The sequence below is a fragment of the Capra hircus genome, chromosome 13, assembly GCF_001704415.2.
Source record: "Capra hircus breed San Clemente chromosome 13, ASM170441v1, whole genome shotgun sequence".
NCBI classification, from domain to species: domain Eukaryota; kingdom Metazoa; phylum Chordata; class Mammalia; order Artiodactyla; family Bovidae; genus Capra; species Capra hircus.
In genome coordinates this window covers 53,184,237-53,200,492 of record NC_030820.1, presented here as the reverse complement: position 1 = coordinate 53,200,492, position 16,256 = coordinate 53,184,237, and the positions used below count along the sequence as shown (strand labels likewise).

The following is a 16,256-nucleotide window of genomic DNA, read 5'->3' as shown; positions in this document are numbered from 1 at the left end:
TGGAAGCGATTAGGCATCTCTACGACCTGACCCGGGGAAGGTGTGGCCATGAAGGCCGCGCTCTTCTGGGACCTTGAACTCCTGGCCCCGGGGGCCTTGAGCCTGCCAAGCAGGATCGAGCCTCTTTTCCAATCAGCCCTGTAACCACGTCTGCCTGTGGCCACCCTGGGGAAATGGCCTGGCTCCTGGCAGTCCCGGAGCAGTTTGAGGCCTGTGGGCTTTCCTGGGGTTGCTGATCATCCTCTTGCTAATTTGGGGGGTGGTCCTAGACCAGCCAGCAGTGCCTTGCTCCTCTGTGCCCCAGAACTGGGCCCTCCCCGGGGCCGCTGGTATCAGGTCTGGATGTGACAGCACACCCACCTCACCATGACTTGGAATGAATGAAGTAGAGTAGGGGAGTAGTTGGGAACCGGAGGCACAAGAAGCTCCCCCTTCCCTGAGGCCCTTTCCGCCTTCTCTGCTTGTCCACACTGGAGCTGGTGCGGCTGCACTTTTGGGCAGGGCGCAAAGCTCTTGGGCAGATGTGCATCCTGTTCTCCCAGGGACCCTTTGGAGCTACTTCTCTCAAGGCATGTCCACTCTGGGGCAGAGACAGGGCAGAGCCCTCTGTGGGGTGGGGTCAGTCAGTCCTTTGCCTGGAAATCAGAGCCGGAGAAGCCTGGGTGATCCCTCCTTAGTTCACTGTGCCCACCCTGGGGTCATGACCTGCAGGATTTGGGGAGGTAGTCACTGTGTATGCCCTGATGCATCCAAGGCTATAACTTTCCCCGTATAAGTCTGCACGTGTGGCATGTCAGCCCCTCTGTGTAGGTGTGTCTATGTGACCACGTGTGTCAAGACATCAGGGTGTCAGGGTGTGTCTGTGTCCCATGCTAGGTGGGAAAGATGCCTGTTGTATGTTAGTACCCAGGTTGTCCAGGTCTTAGTGAATGTGTGTCCAGGCCACAGGGCAACACGTGACGTCGTGTGTATTCTATGTGGGGAGTGCACTGTGCCTGGTGTTTTCTGTGTGCTAGGAGGTCACAGGATGCTGGGACCCTGTGTCACTGTGTTGTACATCTGGACACAGGTGTCTATATGTCTCTGTGTTGGTGCCTATGTGTCCAGGCTGCAGGGGCCTATTAGTATTTGTGTGTGCCTGATTGCTGTGTGGGTACGTATGGGGGCATGTACTGTGACCCATGTGTTTTCTTATGTCAGGGCATTACCTTCTGTGAGGGGCTAAGTGGGGACCCCCCCAAAAAGACAGCCATTTCAGGTCGCTGGAACCAATGAGTGGGACCTTATCTGGAATGAGGGGTTTGCAGACGTGATTAAGTTAAGGATCTTGAGATGGCAAGATCATCCTGGCTTATCCACGTGGGCCCTACCTCTCAAGACAAGTGTCCCTGTAGGAGAGAGATTTGACACAGAGATGATGGGACCCCAGAATTCAGGATGGAATGGTATGTCCATAAGCCCAGGGATCCCATGGGGCAGTGCCTAGAAGCTGAGAGAGACAAGGAGGTGTTCTTTTGTGAGTCCTGGAAGGAATGCTGCCCAAGGATTTCAGACTTGTGGCCTGTAGTACAATGAGAAAGTTTGTTTCTGTTAAGCCTCCTTGTTGTGGTCATTTGTTAAGGCAGCCCCAGGGACCTAACACACCTGTGTCTGTGTCTGGGTGCAGCCCACCTGCAAGGCAGGCAGGGTCTTGGTTGGGGTAAACAGGTGCTCAGCTAGGGTGGGACACCACTGCCCCCTAGTGGCCCCAGCTGGAGGCAGGTGCTCAGGGCACCTCCTCCTCCCAGGCCCAGGCTTGTGCCCCCTACCAAGGCTCTGAGCAGCACCCCACATGCCTGGATGGTCTCAGTCAGACAGCACACTCCGGACACTTGAAAACCAAGTTTATTTCTGATTCTTTTGTCAGAATATAAAAACGCAAAACAAGGAAGACAAGACAGGAGCACAGTGAGGTTGAGGGGGCAAGACAAGGAGGCACTAGGGGAGAGAGGAAGGATCCCTGGAAAGGGTCATGTCATGACGGTATGAGGTGGCTAGGGATATTCAGGGCAGCTGGGAAGGACGAGGGGCTTCCCATGGTGGGTGCACAGGGTGGGAGGCACCAGGCCAGTTGTTCAAATTCCATGTGAGACCCGCAACAACCAACCTCCCATCCTGAGGGCAGCTCAGGGCACAGCTTAGGGGCTCATGGCTCAGCACCAACTAACCCGTTTTCAGAGTCCCCTTGGGGTGTGAGTGGACAGAGGAACAAGAGGTGGGGGCTGTCGGGACCACCCTAGCTCTCCCTCTGCTCGGCTGCACCAGTCCCAAATCTGGGGCCCTCTGACCCACTGAATGGTTGCATGGGTCTCCCCTGGGTGGGCAAGGGGTGCTACTGTCAAGAGAGCTCTTGTGTGGATCCAGGTTTCCTGGAATGCCCACCCATGATTAAGCCTGAAAGGCAGTCTCCATGACCCTGGGAGGACAGAGCCATCCCACAACCTAAGGCCAGGACATAGCTGAGCCTGGTGTTGGTGCTAAGTGTGGTCCTCCTTGTGTCTGTCAGGTCTTGGGTGTGAGTCCCAGTCCCCATGAGTAGATGGAACATAGTAAGGGTTTCAGAAATGAGTGAGAGCACTTGACATGGTGCCCGGCAGGACCTGTGTTGATAACCACTCTTTGGGAACAGGGGAGGGGCACACACCAAAGGGAGTCTTGGCAGTTCATCCCACCTGTGCAGGCAGTCCTCTCAGGGCTGGGGAAGGGTGTGAATAGGGCAAGGGGGCAGACCTCTGGCCCTGGGAGAGGGCAGGGTGCCTAGAAGACGCATGACTCAGCAGGCAGTGGCAGGAGGACTTCAACGTGTGTGAAGGGAATATAAATAAACAGGCTCCCTGGGAGTCTGGGGGGATGTCCAGATCTGCTCTGGCTCCAGGTGGCTGCCCTGCATGCCGCCAGCAGCACCAGGGGGTGGGCCTTGGCTCAGGTCCTGGTAGGAAGGACCCCACCCGGTAGGCGGCCCCTGCCTACCCGCTCACCCCACTCCCAGGCAAGCCCGGAGCGCACAACCAGAGATGGTTGGCGGTGGCGATGCTGGTCCCACCTGTCCACTGGGCTAGGCTTGGCCACGCAGGGTCTGAGGGGCTGCAAGGCCAGCTCTGCTTCTTCCTCACTGGGGCTCCGGTCACAGTGCTGGGGTCCGGATTTCAAGCCTAGGCAGCAGCTAGGACATGTTTCCGAAGGAAGCTAAGAGGTGGATGGGGGTAAGGAGAGTCGGGGGCCTCTGGCATTGTCCCTTTTGCCTGGGTGCAGGATGGCCCTTACTGAGGTCCCGGGCCACCCTCCTGAGGCCAGTGTGCCCACCCTGCACTCGAGGGCTCCTCCAGGCCCAGTCCCCCACCCCTAGGCCTGTCTGAGCAGGTTGGCTCTCTTGGCTCCTCCCACTGACCTTGGCTGAGCAGCTGCAGGCTCCGCCCCTCCTCGCGCACCTGCAGGTGCAGCAGCTGCTGCAGCACCTCCTGCCGCTGTGCCTCCTGCGCCAGCCCCATCCGCTGCAGCTTCTCTGCGTTCAGCCGCAGCAGCGCCCGGCCTGTGAGGGAGGGAAGAGGAGGGGGTGGAGCCCAGGTCACCATCCACGGGGCTTCAAGAGCAAAGGCAGAGACAGAGACTCAGAGATTCAAAGAGACAAGGCAAGAGAGGGAGAGAGGTGAAGGGACGGTAAGGATAAATGGAGACTGAGCAGAGCAAAGCCAGGTAACAGCAGAAACAGAGGGACTGGGAGAAATGACGACCCAGAAGAAGAAACCGAGAAAGAGGGGATGGGGGAGGAGCCCCACGCCCCTGCCACACCCTAGTCCCCACCCCCCCAGGCACCAGTGATGGCGTGCTGAGAGAAGGCCTCCACATAGACGAGGTAGTTGTGGGGACAGTGCTTCTTGAGCCACTTGCAGACGTCCTGCTGACTCCACAGGACCACGGGCCTCGTCAGGCCACCCAGGGACGGACTCGTGTGGTATAGGCCATAGTGGTCAGAGTACAGCCGGCCCTGTGGGGAGAGGGGTGGCTGGTGGAGAGAGGTGGTGAGCAGGGCAGGTACTGAGGTGGGTATAGTGGGTGGGTGGATACCTGGGGGGCCTCGGTGCCAGGCTGCTGCAGGAGCTTGACCGGCCGGCCGCCAGCCGCCCTCTGGCTTCGGGAGTCGTGCCACGTGAGGCTAGTACCCGGTGTCCGAGGCAGGGGGCAGGGGATGTTCTCGGCCGACACAGTGTGATCCAGGAGGGTCCGGCAGAAATTGAAGTGGGCAGTGGCTGTAGAGTAGGGGTGCCTGGTCACAGGGGTCAGGGACAGGGGCTCATCTCCCTGTGAGCTGGCTTCCCGCCGCTCAGCCCATCTTCCCTCCACTGAAGGGGAGAAGCACTTTCCCAGCTATGGGTTCACCAGTACCCACAGTCTGTGCTCTGGTGAGCTGGATGGATTTTTTTTTTAAATTTGGCTATGCTGGGACTTAGTTGCAACATGTGGGATCTAATTCCCTAACCAGGGATTGAACCTGAGCCCTCTGCATTGGGACCACAGAGTCTTAGCCACTGGACCACCAGAGAAGTCCCTTGTTGGATTCTGTTTAATTAGAGTGAGACATGCCTGCCTGGGAGTTTCACACTCAGAGCCAGGTGAGGCACTAGCTGGGGTCAGCCCTGACCCCTCCTTGGACTGGCATAGCCACATCCGACCATGGTGTGCACACACGACTTGCCTGTGAGGAAACGCTGGCCAGAGCACCCTGGAAGCCCCTGTGCGGTGGTGAGACCCCTATGGCTGGGCTGCCTGCCCACATCGTCAAAGGCACCCAGTCCCTGCAGCCCTCCCTGGCATTCCTTCGAGGCTCAGCCTCTTCCTGCTGTGCTCACTGGCTGTGACTCATGAACAAGAAGCTGAACTTGGGGCAAGCCCACTAGGTTCCTGCTGCCCCCTGATCCTCTGCAGGCCCCCAGCCCAGGGCAGCTCCTGGCACTCCTGCACTGGTCAGCACAGACATGCAGGCTACAGCCACGTGCTCAGGGACCTTAGCTGACACCTGCTTTTTCTTCCCACACCAACTTAATTATACTCATCACATTTTAGTTTTATGGTCATTTCTGTGCTGGTTGCTGACACAAGTCAGGGGAGGGCAGAGCCCCTCCCAAAGCCTTGCACAGGTCTTTGGACACAGGAAGTGTCCAGAAACATTGTGAATGACTGAGTGGATGGATGTATGGTATCCACAAGTCAACAGCACCCTGGGGACAGACATAAAGCAGGGCCCAGCCTGCCCCATTTTCCAGCATCCAGGCCTTGACTCAGCAGGCAGGATGGGGATCCCAGGCTGGGGTCCTCCACCCACCCTGTCAGCAGGACAGGGTGAGAAACACTCCTTATGACAGACACGGCTCCTCACCCCACTGAGGGTTGGGCTTCGATGATGTGCCCAGGTTTCAATACTGAGGGAAACCCACATCCTTCTCCCACTCTTTCCTTCCCATTCCTGCAACTTTCTGGAACTGGATGGCCAACGGTAACTCTAAATTTGAAGTCTAGGGTCAGACAGAGGGTGTGGCCAGTGTGGCCGCTGCCTAGCCTAGGTGGGTTCTAGTAGGGAGGAAGGAGACTCATTCTAAGCCAGCATCCTGAGGGGATGGGCGCTCGGGTCTCAGGGCTTCGCCTGGTGTGGCCTCTGGGCGGGATAACCAGTTGGAAGTCTCTGCCCGCGCTGCACCTGTCTTGGGCCAGCCAGGCCCCGCCCATTTCCTCCCCACGCCGGGGGAGGACTCTCCGTCCGTCGTCCGCCGGTCGGTCAGTCCCTCCATTCCAGCCCCAATGTCAGAATTCCAGGAGGAAATGGGGCGGGGGCTCCCGAGCCGTCCGTGGCATTGGCCCCCTCTGGGCCCCACTGCAGGGGCCGAGAGAGATTTACTCCGCGCGAAGAAAAAGGTGACCGCAGGGCGGTGCTAGCGTGGGGACAGGAGCCCCGGGGGGTTACCTCCGCCAAGCCAGGGCGCGCAGACCCCCAAGCCCTGACCGCCGCCCCCGCAACCCCCGCCCTCGACTCAGCGCGGGACAAAGACATTGGGGACCCGGTTCGGCCGGGACGCGCCTCCTGTTCCGACCGCGGGGGCCGTTCAGAGTACGCCAGGACCCGCCCCTGTCCTTCTGGTCCTCAGAGCCCGCAGACAGCGATAGCCCCGCGCCCCTATCCAGCCCCGCTCACCATCCACATCCCGACGCTCCCCGAAGCCGGCGCGCACAGCCCCGGCACGGCCTCGCGGGGGGCTCGGCTTGGTTCTCAGCTCCGTGAACATGGGGCCCGCGAGTCCCCCGCCGGTGCACACGCCCCTCGCCGGGCGCAGGGCGGCCCGTGTGGCCGGCGGGGAACGCGCGCCGCCGCCCCGCCCCAGCCGGCCCCGCGCCTGAGCCGGTCCCCGCGCCCAGCGAGTCTGCGCGGCGAGGCACCTGCCGCCGAGCCCTGAGAGCCGGGCGCGCTCCGGGAGCTCCGAGGGGTGTCGGCGGCGCGCGGATCTGCGAGCGCGGAGGGCGGCTTCCAGGGCAAGGGGCGGCCGTGCGCACCTGGGCATGACTCCAAGAACGAGTGACTCTGTGCAGTTGCACGGCGTCCAGGCGTCCGCAGGAGCACCTGAGGCAGGGACCGAAAGGGGAAAGGGTTCTACTTTCTCCTGGGACCCTCTGCCCTCTGGGGCTACGGTCAATGGCCAGACCCACCCCTCCCCTCCATTCTCCTATGTCAGTTTACTTACCCATTCCTTTATTCATGCATTCTGCAGACCTCTACGGAGGTCTCCCTTGGAATGGGCACTTGTTTCCCCAGAGAAGCCAGTTTGACCGTCTCAGCCAGCACCAACACTGTGAACTTCAGGAGGACATCAGGGTCTCTTCCCTGCCTTCTGTTACTCTGGAATCTGACTCAGTGCCCAGGACGTGGTGTCAAAAAGGGGTCGGCTGGGGACAGACAGGAGAGAGAAACTCCGAGGAGGCTGCAGCAGGCAGATGCATTGTGCTTGCTTCGGAACTCCAGTGAGAAGTGATAGGTTGGGCTAGCAGCTGCCTCCTCCAGTAGAAGGCTAGACTCGTGACCAGCTTTTTGCCTGCTCTGCCAACAACCTGATGGCTCTCCCCAGGTATATGTGGGGGCCAGAGAATGTTCCACAGCCATCTCAGCAAAGGTGCACATGGACACTCAGACATGTATGCAGGACAGTCCTGCATGTCCACCTCAAATGAGTACAGATGGTCTGACTTGCATCTGTGCCTACGAACACACAAGGAATCCACCCACATGTTGTGACCACCCATGCCCACATACTGGCTTGTTCTGCTGCATTTATTTTCATCAATTAACTCTTTAGGGTCTGGGTTCTGACCCTCTCCGGAGTCACAGGGATGTTCAGGGTATAGTTGGGGTGTGGGAAGGGCCCGAATTGGGCCCAGAAATCTGAGCGTTGAGAGCCAGGGCAGTAGACTGCACATGGGGGCACAGCGATCGCGACACATACAACCCACCAAGCTCTACACAACGGCCTAGGTGTGCAGCTCGTTCAGGTGTGTTAGGCCCTGACCCAGGGCCAGGACGATTCTGAAGGGCAAAGTGTGTGGCTCAGGGAAGAAAAGGACCCTGCTAGTACAAGAAGAGGTCCTGATAGTACAGGAAGGTCTCAGAAATGCATCGAGAACAGGCTGTAAGCAGGGCCGCCCCTGCTCAGTTCGGAGGTCTCACAGGGTTAGCTCAGCAAGACACGGTTCGCCCGCGGGGCCAGGAACCGTCGTCCCCGCGCACGCGCTCTGCGTCTCCGCCCCTTAGCCGAAGCTGCCGGAAGTCTTGTTTCGTGAACTTCCGCACGGGGAATCCACGGTAGGCGGGGCTGCGTCGTACGGGGCGTTCTGCTTCCGGGGCAAGGGTGACGCAGGCGGCAATTGCTTCCTGCGGCGGAACTTAAAGATTCCGTGGTGGTTCGCTTCAGGCTGCGGCCAGGGTCTTTCACATTCTTGGCCTTTGGTGTCACCGGCGCCATGAACAAGAAGAAGAAGCCGTTCTTGGGCATGCCCGCCCCTCTCGGCTACGTGCCGGGGCTGGGCCGAGGGTGAGGCCTGGAGCGGGCCGCGCGCTGAGGGAAGGGGCCTGGGTCGGGGCGCTCGCCGACGGCTACTGGGAGGACGAGAACAGGGATGGTTTGGGGTCAGTCTGATCCTTGTGGGAAGAACAGCGCGTTGGATCAGGGCAGACCCGAGGGATGTTGTCTGGCCCGAGGTGGCGGGACGGTTGGAGTTGGTGCGCCGGCTCTGAGCCCGATTTCAGTCCCCAGGGTGGGTGGTAGCACCGTCTTGCCAGTCTGCAGTGGTGAGGTCGCGAGTCCCCGTCATGTAGTCGGAGTGCCATGGCTACTTTAACCCCTGGGCCATTCGGACTTCCCAGCCCTGTCTTGAGCGTGACAGATTTTCTTCCCACGAGCCGGGCTGGAGTCCTCTGTTTGGCCGCTCCCCGTGGTACCTCATTCACCTCTGAGGTGCTGCTGGTCATATTGCTGCTTCTTCAGAGTCTCTACTCCCTGAGGGTAGGGGTGGCATTGGTGAGTCTTGGGACTGCGTCCCCCAGGTCAGGTGCCTACCGTATATTGTTGAATAAATGAGCAATCATCATCCTATTTGTTTGTGACTCATTTGGTCAAGAAGACTATTGGGTTTCTCTTTTGCGAGTATTATGTCCAGCGTTGTGCATGTTAGAATCTGGGGCGCACATTGGACTTGCAGTTTAACAGAGAGATGAGGTATTTGTGTAAATAAGTACATAAAGAGAAAGCAACCAGCCACCAACATCTGAGCCAAGTTTAGAAGGAGGATGTAAGGGTGTACAGTTGTGGCAAGGTCAAAGAAGAAACTGACCCGTTGTGTTGGGCAGTTGAGAAAGAAGATGAAGTGTGGAGGAAGAAGAGGGAATTACAAGGAATCTGTGTGGGTGGAACTGCAGGAGCAGAGGGACCAGAGCCCCTGTAGGCATAAGTGAGGCAGATGCTTCAGTATACTGTGCTCAGAGCTGCTTTGAAGCAGAAGGAGAGCTACATGTGGGGGTAGCCAGAATGGGAGGAGGGATTTTGGCGGTAGAGCCTGTAGAATTTGGAGACAGATGGGAGGGTTGTTGTTCAGTTGCTCAGTGGTGTCCGACTCTTTGCCACTCTGTGGACTGCAGCACGCCAGTCTTCCCTGTCCTTCACCATCTCCCAGAGCTTGCTCACACTCATGTCCATTGAGTCAGTGATGCCATCCAATCATCTCATCCTCTTATCATCCCCTTCTCCTCCTGCCTTCAATTTTTCCCAGCAGCAGGGTGTTTTCTAATGAGATGAGAGGGAGAAGGAAGCAAAGTTGATGCTGTTGTGCCTGGGGGAGCACTGTCACCATTGACTGAAACAACTCTGAGCAGCTGTAGTTTGGGCACAGAGGAGGAACTCTGACTGGGCCACATTGGATTGAGGACCTGGTGGATTGGGAGAGAGGGCTGATTGGCAGGCTGTTGGAAACAGGAGGCTGGGACCTAGAAGCAGGGAGGTCTAGTGCCCAGACGAATCTCGGAAACTCCTTAGGTTTTTCTCCTGAAGAGGGCAGACAGGCGGTGTGTGAGAGCAAAGCTGTATGGAGTTTGTCTCCAGGCTCTTTCAAGATTTCCCAGAGGAGTTAGAAAAAGGTGTCATTAGGTGACAGCTGTTAAGCGTCTTGGCACAGGATAAATGGGCACCTTGGGGTTTCCTGCAGCGCCACTGGTTTCACCACCCGCTCAGACATCGGGCCTGCTCGGGATGCCAACGATCCTGTGGATGACCGCCATGCGCCCCCAGGCAAGAGGACTGTTGGGGACCAGATGAAGAAGAGCCAGGCTGCAGATGACGATGATGAGGATCTTAATGACACCAATTATGATGAGGTGACTTGTGTGGGACACTGTGCTGTGGGCATTTGATGAGGGGCTTGGAGTAATGGGTATATTGACTGTTTCAGCTACTCAAGGTTAGGGGACAGCGTGTACAGAGTGTGAGGGGGAGCAGGACAAATACAACGAAATGTGCCCTTTTGTGGTTGCTTCAGAAGAGATGCACTTGCTAATATTAGAACTGTCACACTGATGTTGTATCTTGGCTGGTCTTTAAAGGTGAAAATTTTTTTTCTTAAACTAATTTTTCTTATTCTTTTTTGGGGGCTGTGCTGGGTCTTCATTGCTGCACGAACTTTCTTTAGTTGTGGCAAGCAGAGGCTACTCTCCAGTTGCAGTGGGAAGGCTTCTCATGTAGTGGCTTGGCTTCAGTTGTTGCAGTTCCCGGGCTCTCCAGCACAGGCTTAACAGTTTTGCTTGGGCTGCTTGCTCTGAGACATGTGGAATCTTCCTGGATCAGGGATTAAACCCATGTCACCTGCATTGGCAGGTGGATTTCTTCACCACTGAGCCACCAGGAAAGCCCTTATGAGGGGAATTATAAGTGGAATTGCTGGTAATGTTTGTCTTCATTTGTGTTAGTTCTCATCTTTCTAGTTAATTCTTGTTTGGTCTATGAGGTTTTCTATAGATATATTACAACAGATGGTATTTTTCCTCAGAGGAAAAGGTTTTTAAAATTTTAATTTTGAATTAAAAAAATAAAAAATTAATTTTGAAATAACTTTAAAGTTATAGAGATGTTTCAAAAATAGTATGGAGACTTCCTGCATATCCTTAACAGTTTCTCCTCATCTCGCTTACAGTTGGACTGATAGACTTCACTTTTACTTTTCACTTTCATGCATTGGAGAAGGAAATGGCAACCCACTCCAATGTTCTTGCCTGGAGAATCCCAGGGACCGGGGAGCCTGGTGGGCTGCCGTCTATGGGGTCGCACAGAGTCGGAGACGACTGAAGCGACTTAGCAGCAGCAGCAGTACTATTATTGTGTGTTTTTTTTTTAATTTACTTATTTACTCTTGGTCGTGCAGCACGGCATGTGTGATCTGAGTTCCCCAACCAGGGACTGAACCAGCACCCTCTGCTTGGGGGTGCATTGGAAACCACTGGACCACCAGGGAAAGTCCTATTTTTATTTTTTTAAGTTTTTACGTATTTTTATTTTCATTTTTATTTTAAGGTATAGCTGATTTACAATACTGTATTTCTGCTGTATAGCAAAGTGATTCAGTTATACACTTATATACATTCTTTTTTATATTCTTTTCCATTATGGTTTATCCCAGGATATTGAATTTAGTTTTCTGTGCACCCTAGAACTATTATTGAAACCAGGAAATTAACATTGGCAGAGCACTATTAACCTATAGATCTTACTTCAGTTCCCCTGGTTTTTCCACCTGTGTCTTAACTCCTGCCTGGGACCCGATCCAGGATCCCACCCTGCATCTTGTGTCTCCTTAGTCTCTCCTGATTGGTGTAGATACTCTCTCTTGCATGCCCTTGACAATTTTGAAGGGCAGCTATTTTGTTATCCTTCAATTTGGGTTTAACTACTTGAAAAAAAATTGTTGAGCTAGTATTTTGCAGCTAGATGTGTTCTGTTGCTGCCCGTGGGGGTTGTATTGGAGGAGAAGCTGCTCCTCTAAGAATGTTGTTTGGTTCTCAGTTTAACGGCTATGCTGGGAGTCTCTTCTCAAGTGGGCCCTATGAAAAAGATGATGAGGAAGCAGATGCTATCTATGCAGCCCTGGATAAAAGGATGGATGAAAGAAGGAAAGAGAGAAGGTAAGACAGATTATCACTCTTCACTCTGTGTTTATCTTACTTGGGGGAGAAAATGTGTTTGTTTTTAGGCTCACTGTGTAGCCTGTGGGATCTTCGTTCCCCAATAGGATTGAACCTGTGACCCCTGCAGTGGAAGTGTGGAGTCCTAACCACTGGACTGCTGCAGAAGTCCGAATAAAATTTTGATTTATTTCAGACTTCGGGAAAAGTTGCAAGAATAAGACGTCTGTCTGCTCAGCTTTGAGGTTGCCTGTAGCTCGGTCTGTGACTGTTTCCCAGTAGCCTCAGGGCCTACGGACTAGAGGGAGAGTTTAGGAACTCCTTGTTTCACTTTCTGGAAATCCACAGAATTGGGCAGATTATTCTGACTGTGCATTGGGTTTACCATCTTTGAAATGGGTATAGTGATATTGATGAGTGTATATTAAGTAATTTGGAGATTCACTGAAGATAGCAAATGACCATCGAAATCCTCCTGGGCAGGCAGCTGTGTCTGGAGAGTCTTGTTGCTCATGTCGTTGTTAGGCTGGGCTAGTAGGGACAGACTGCAGTGAGCTGGAGGGCAAGAGGCTCAGGCAGGCTTAGGTAAGACCCACCCTCTCCCTGCCCTACACGGGGCCCTCGTGTTTTCCCTCTGGTAGCTCAGTTGGGTGTGTAACACTGATCTTGGGCTGGCATGTCTGTCCTTGTTACCTCAGTGGCAGCTTTCTGGTTCCTTGTCCTTTACTGGGGAAATTTATGCGAAGTAAACACAGGACTATAAGAAGTTTTATTGCTTATTAAAATAAGTTTTATTGCTTTATAAATTTTTTATATTTTTTACTACATAAAGAATGCATTCTCACTGTGGAATATTAGAACAGGCAGGTTTAAGTTTAGGTAAAAGGGTAATGTTTATTCATAAGCCTGGAAGGTGACAGGTAACATTTTGTTTACTTTTTTTTTTCTACTGCTCATTAAACATAGCGTTCTCTTACTTCTCATATGTAGAATTTTAATTTTTTGAAGATCTTATTAGAGGCGTGAACTTCTGTTTTTCAGAGAAGTTTTTTTAATCACAAGAGTATCATTATTTTTAAAATTTATATTTTAATTGGAGGAAAATTGCTTTACAATGTTGTGTTGGTTTCTGCCATACAACAATACAAAAATATGGAACACTTCGCAAATTTGAGTATCATCATAGCACATGCATGAATGCATACATGTGTGCTCAGTGGTGTCTGACTCTTTGCGATCCCATGGACTGTAGCTTGCCAGGCTCCTCTGTCCAGGAATTTCCCAGGCAAGAATACTAGAGTGAGTTGCCAATTCCTATTCCAGGGGATCTTCTCAACCCAGGGATCAAACTCGTGTCTCTTGTGTCTCCTGCGTCGGCAGGCAGATTCTTGACTACTGCGCCCCCTGGGAAGCCCTGTCCTTATGCAGGGGCCATGCTAGTCTTCTCTGTATTGTTCCAGTTTTATTGTATGTGCTGCTGAAGTGAGCACCAAGGGAGTTTTTTTAAAAGCACATTCTTTAATGTGCCTGAGTTTATATGTCTTGTAATTAAGTGGTTTTGTGTGTTAAAGACTTGATTGCAATCTTCTGGAATTCATTTAAGAAAACCTGAGTGACATGTATACAGTCAGAAGGTTGTGTTAAGTAACTTTAGGCCACGTAGCCTGCACTGTTCAGTTTGCGCATTTGCTTGGCCTGCTTCTGCAGGTGGGCTTTGCTGGGTCCTTTCAGGTCAGTTTGTCCTGGCACTGAGTGGTCTATCAGGTTAACCTGATAGCTGGTTATCATCGTACTGCCTTTCCCAATCAGGATAGTCAGAACCGCTTCTTGGGCACATCCGCTAGGCACACACACCCCACCCCACCCCTTTACTGAATGACTGCCCACTTCCTTAGGGTGCCTTTTGTTGCCCTGTCAGTGTTTCTGGTGGATTAGAAGTTGGAACCCAAGGTTTGATTCAAATCACATGGAATGTCATTGGCCAGAAAACCATGAGCTGTAATGATGGACTGTCTCTGGTCCACAGAGAGGTTTTTGTCTTTTCCAAGCACATCATTCATCAGTGTACATTCAGATTCCTATCTAACCTTATGGAGGAAAGCGTGAATCTCAGTGTTGTAAAGTCATTACCATTGGACTGGCGTCCCTCTGGTTTAGCTCACTTGGTTGACTCTTTGTCATCGTTGCCCACTGCTCTCTGTGTTCACATCAGCCTGGGCTGAGTCACCAGGAACCCATTTGGATGGGCAGCTAGGGCTGTGGTTCATCTTTCCTCCTGAGATAAGTATTGTAAGACGGCCCTACCTTTGAGATTTTATGGAATTTTAAAGCAGTAAATATACTTGTGTCATGAAGAAGGGCATGGCAACCCACTCCAGTATTCTTGCCTGGAGAATCCCCATGGACAAAGGAGGCTGGCGGGCTACAGCCCATGGGGTCACAAAGAGTCGGACATGACTGAGCAACTAAGCACAGCACATACTTGTGTCAAATGCGAGTGTTTATTGTAATAAGACAACTATTTAGTTTTTATCAGGTAGCAAATTGAGTTATTTGTGCATGTGTCCATTGTTGCCTTAAAATAGATTTGATTTAGCTGCTTAGTGTGTGAAATTACTCTTGTTGGTAATTTAATTAGGAAGGATAATAAAGTGACTTGTTTCAGAATGGACATTCAGGATTTCTAATGTGTACACATATTTTATTTCTAGGGAGCAAAGGGAGAAAGAAGAAATTGAGAAATATCGCATGGAGCGTCCCAAAATTCAGCAGCAGTTCTCAGATCTCAAAGTGAGCAGACGAGTGACCTGCTATTCCTCATGCCTTTTCCAGCAGAGAACAGAGCCTGTGGGGCTCAGTGATGAAGCTCTGCTCTGTGTTTTGTTCAGAGGGTGGGAGAAGGGCCCTGCATGCAGAAAGCTCCTCACCAGAGCAGGTGGGACAGAGGGGCTGATTTTCTTGTAACTTTGTAGCAGTGTCATTTAGATGTCAGGTTTTCTGAGCCTGCCCTCTGGGCTTTGACAGAACAACTTACATCTGAGTGAAGCAGAGCAGATCCAACAGGTTGATTTTTCTAAGTGAAGTAGAGAAATATGTCTGCATCAGAGCCCTTCCTTCAGGCACTGTGTTTGGGTGATAGGGGTCAGGGAGAAGGTAGTTTTTCTGGTGCCTGTGAAATTCTGCCAGAGAATTAATGTTTTGGGGGGCATGGTGTTTCCAGAGGAAACTGGCAGAAGTCACAGAAGAAGAGTGGCTAAGCATCCCTGAGGTTGGCGATGCCAGAAACAAACGCCAGCGGAATCCCCGCTATGAGAAGCTGACCCCAGTTCCCGACAGTTTCTTCGCCAAACACTTACAGACTGGAGAGAACCACACTTCAGTGGATCCCCGGCAAACTGTGAGTCTCCACAGAAACAGTGGACAGGGCTCCTTCTGTGTGGTCACACAGACTAGTGGTGGGAGCAGTGGGTGGGAGGGGCAGGGGCTGGAGTCCGTCTGACAGTTCAGATGTTAGGCTCCAGTGGAAAAACTTTGGAGAGATGAGAATGAAATGCATGAAAAGGCAGGCCAGCCTTTGTCCTTGCTCCCCCAGCAATTTGGAGGTCTGAACACACCCTATCCAGGCGGACTGAACACCCCATACCCAGGTGGGATGACACCTGGGTTGATGACACCTGGCACAGGTGAGCTGGACATGAGGAAGATTGGCCAAGCCAGGAACACTCTGATGGACATGAGGCTGAGCCAGGTGAGAGTTATTTTCCTATAGATTATATTAAATAATTTTTTTTTTGCTTATTAAATTTATATACGTTTGTGAAAAGTTCACCTTTTGAAGTGCTTTGTTGTGTGTTAAACAGACCTGTGATGTGTCCAGTTACACAGAGTGGTAGGATTCTGTCCCAGGGTGGTCCTCTGGGGTGGGTACAGGTGTGTTGCACTCGGCACCAGCAGCAAAGGTTTGCCACCTGGTGTGGTTCTCCTGCTCCCTCAGGGGCTGGGGTCTGTGGCAGGTAACGGGGCTGCCTGAGGAGCAGCCCAAACATGCACTCACGACAAGCCACGTGCTTAGTGTTGATGTCACTTAATGCTCTTCCCTCTTTACGTGAAAATTAAACGTGTGTGTCCCTCCCACACCTGAGTGAGTTGTTGTGTCCTTATGGGGTGTGTGCTTGGTTCCTGGCTCCAGAAAACCTTGGCTGGATAAAGACCCTTTCACCTTATGACATTCTTGTCAGAAACAGTGAAGGACAATGCTTTCAAATTTAACTGTGTACAGATTAAAAACTTTTGCACGACAGAAAGCACCATAAAGTCAAAAGAATCTGCAAATGAGGAAGGAGTTGTCATCCTTATGAAAGCCAGACCCAGAGTAGTGTCTGTGTTGAAGAGAGTGAATCTGCACAGATGGATCTGCACACCCACACCACTGGGAACACTTTGTGTTTAACATTTTTACAGAAAAGATTCACACATATGAGAAACATAAAAACAGCAGAGTGAACTACTCAACCAT

At 52.8% G+C, this 16,256-nt stretch overlaps 2 protein-coding genes across 3 annotated transcripts in view; one reads left to right on the top strand and one right to left on the bottom strand.

Moving 5' to 3' along the window:
- Positions 1,863-6,615, bottom strand: SAMD10 (sterile alpha motif domain containing 10). Of its 2 annotated transcripts, none has more exons than XM_018057490.1 (5): positions 6,224-6,615; positions 4,105-4,286; positions 3,853-4,024; positions 3,428-3,568; positions 1,863-3,225 (listed from the first exon to the last, which is right to left on the bottom strand). In XM_018057490.1, the coding sequence occupies exons 1-5, from the start codon at positions 6,585-6,587 to the stop codon at positions 3,203-3,205; spliced, it is 882 nt and encodes a 293-aa protein (XP_017912979.1). In that variant the 5' UTR covers positions 6,588-6,615; the 3' UTR covers positions 1,863-3,202. The 2 variants fall into 2 exon arrangements, with proteins under 2 accessions (XP_017912979.1, XP_017912980.1); XM_018057491.1 differs by having other exon boundaries at positions 1,863-3,202.
- The window catches only part of PRPF6 (pre-mRNA processing factor 6), a 35,686-nt gene continuing 27,340 nt past the window's right edge, over positions 7,911-16,256 (top strand). Inside the window, exons 1-6 of the mRNA XM_018057481.1 lie at positions 7,911-8,108; positions 9,775-9,943; positions 11,622-11,740; positions 14,452-14,530; positions 14,961-15,137; positions 15,333-15,488. Coding sequence (XP_017912970.1) covers positions 8,038-8,108; positions 9,775-9,943; positions 11,622-11,740; positions 14,452-14,530; positions 14,961-15,137; positions 15,333-15,488 — 771 coding nt within the window. The 5' untranslated portion in view covers positions 7,911-8,037. The remainder of the gene's footprint in view (positions 8,109-9,774; positions 9,944-11,621; positions 11,741-14,451; positions 14,531-14,960; positions 15,138-15,332; positions 15,489-16,256) is intronic.

Excerpts from the sequence above, each read along its gene's own strand:
- SAMD10 (XM_018057490.1), bottom strand. The coding sequence starts at position 6,587 with ATGCCCAGGTGCGCACGGCCGCCCCTTGCCCTGGAAGCCGCCCTCCGC. Across the intron at positions 4,287-6,223 it reads GGAGCGTCGGGATGTGGATG|CCACTGCCCACTTCAATTTC; the intron begins GTGAGCGGGGCT and ends CCTACTCTACAG. Across the intron at positions 3,569-3,852 it reads CTCTCAGCACGCCATCACTG|GCCGGGCGCTGCTGCGGCTG; the intron begins GTGCCTGGGGGG and ends CCTCCCTCACAG.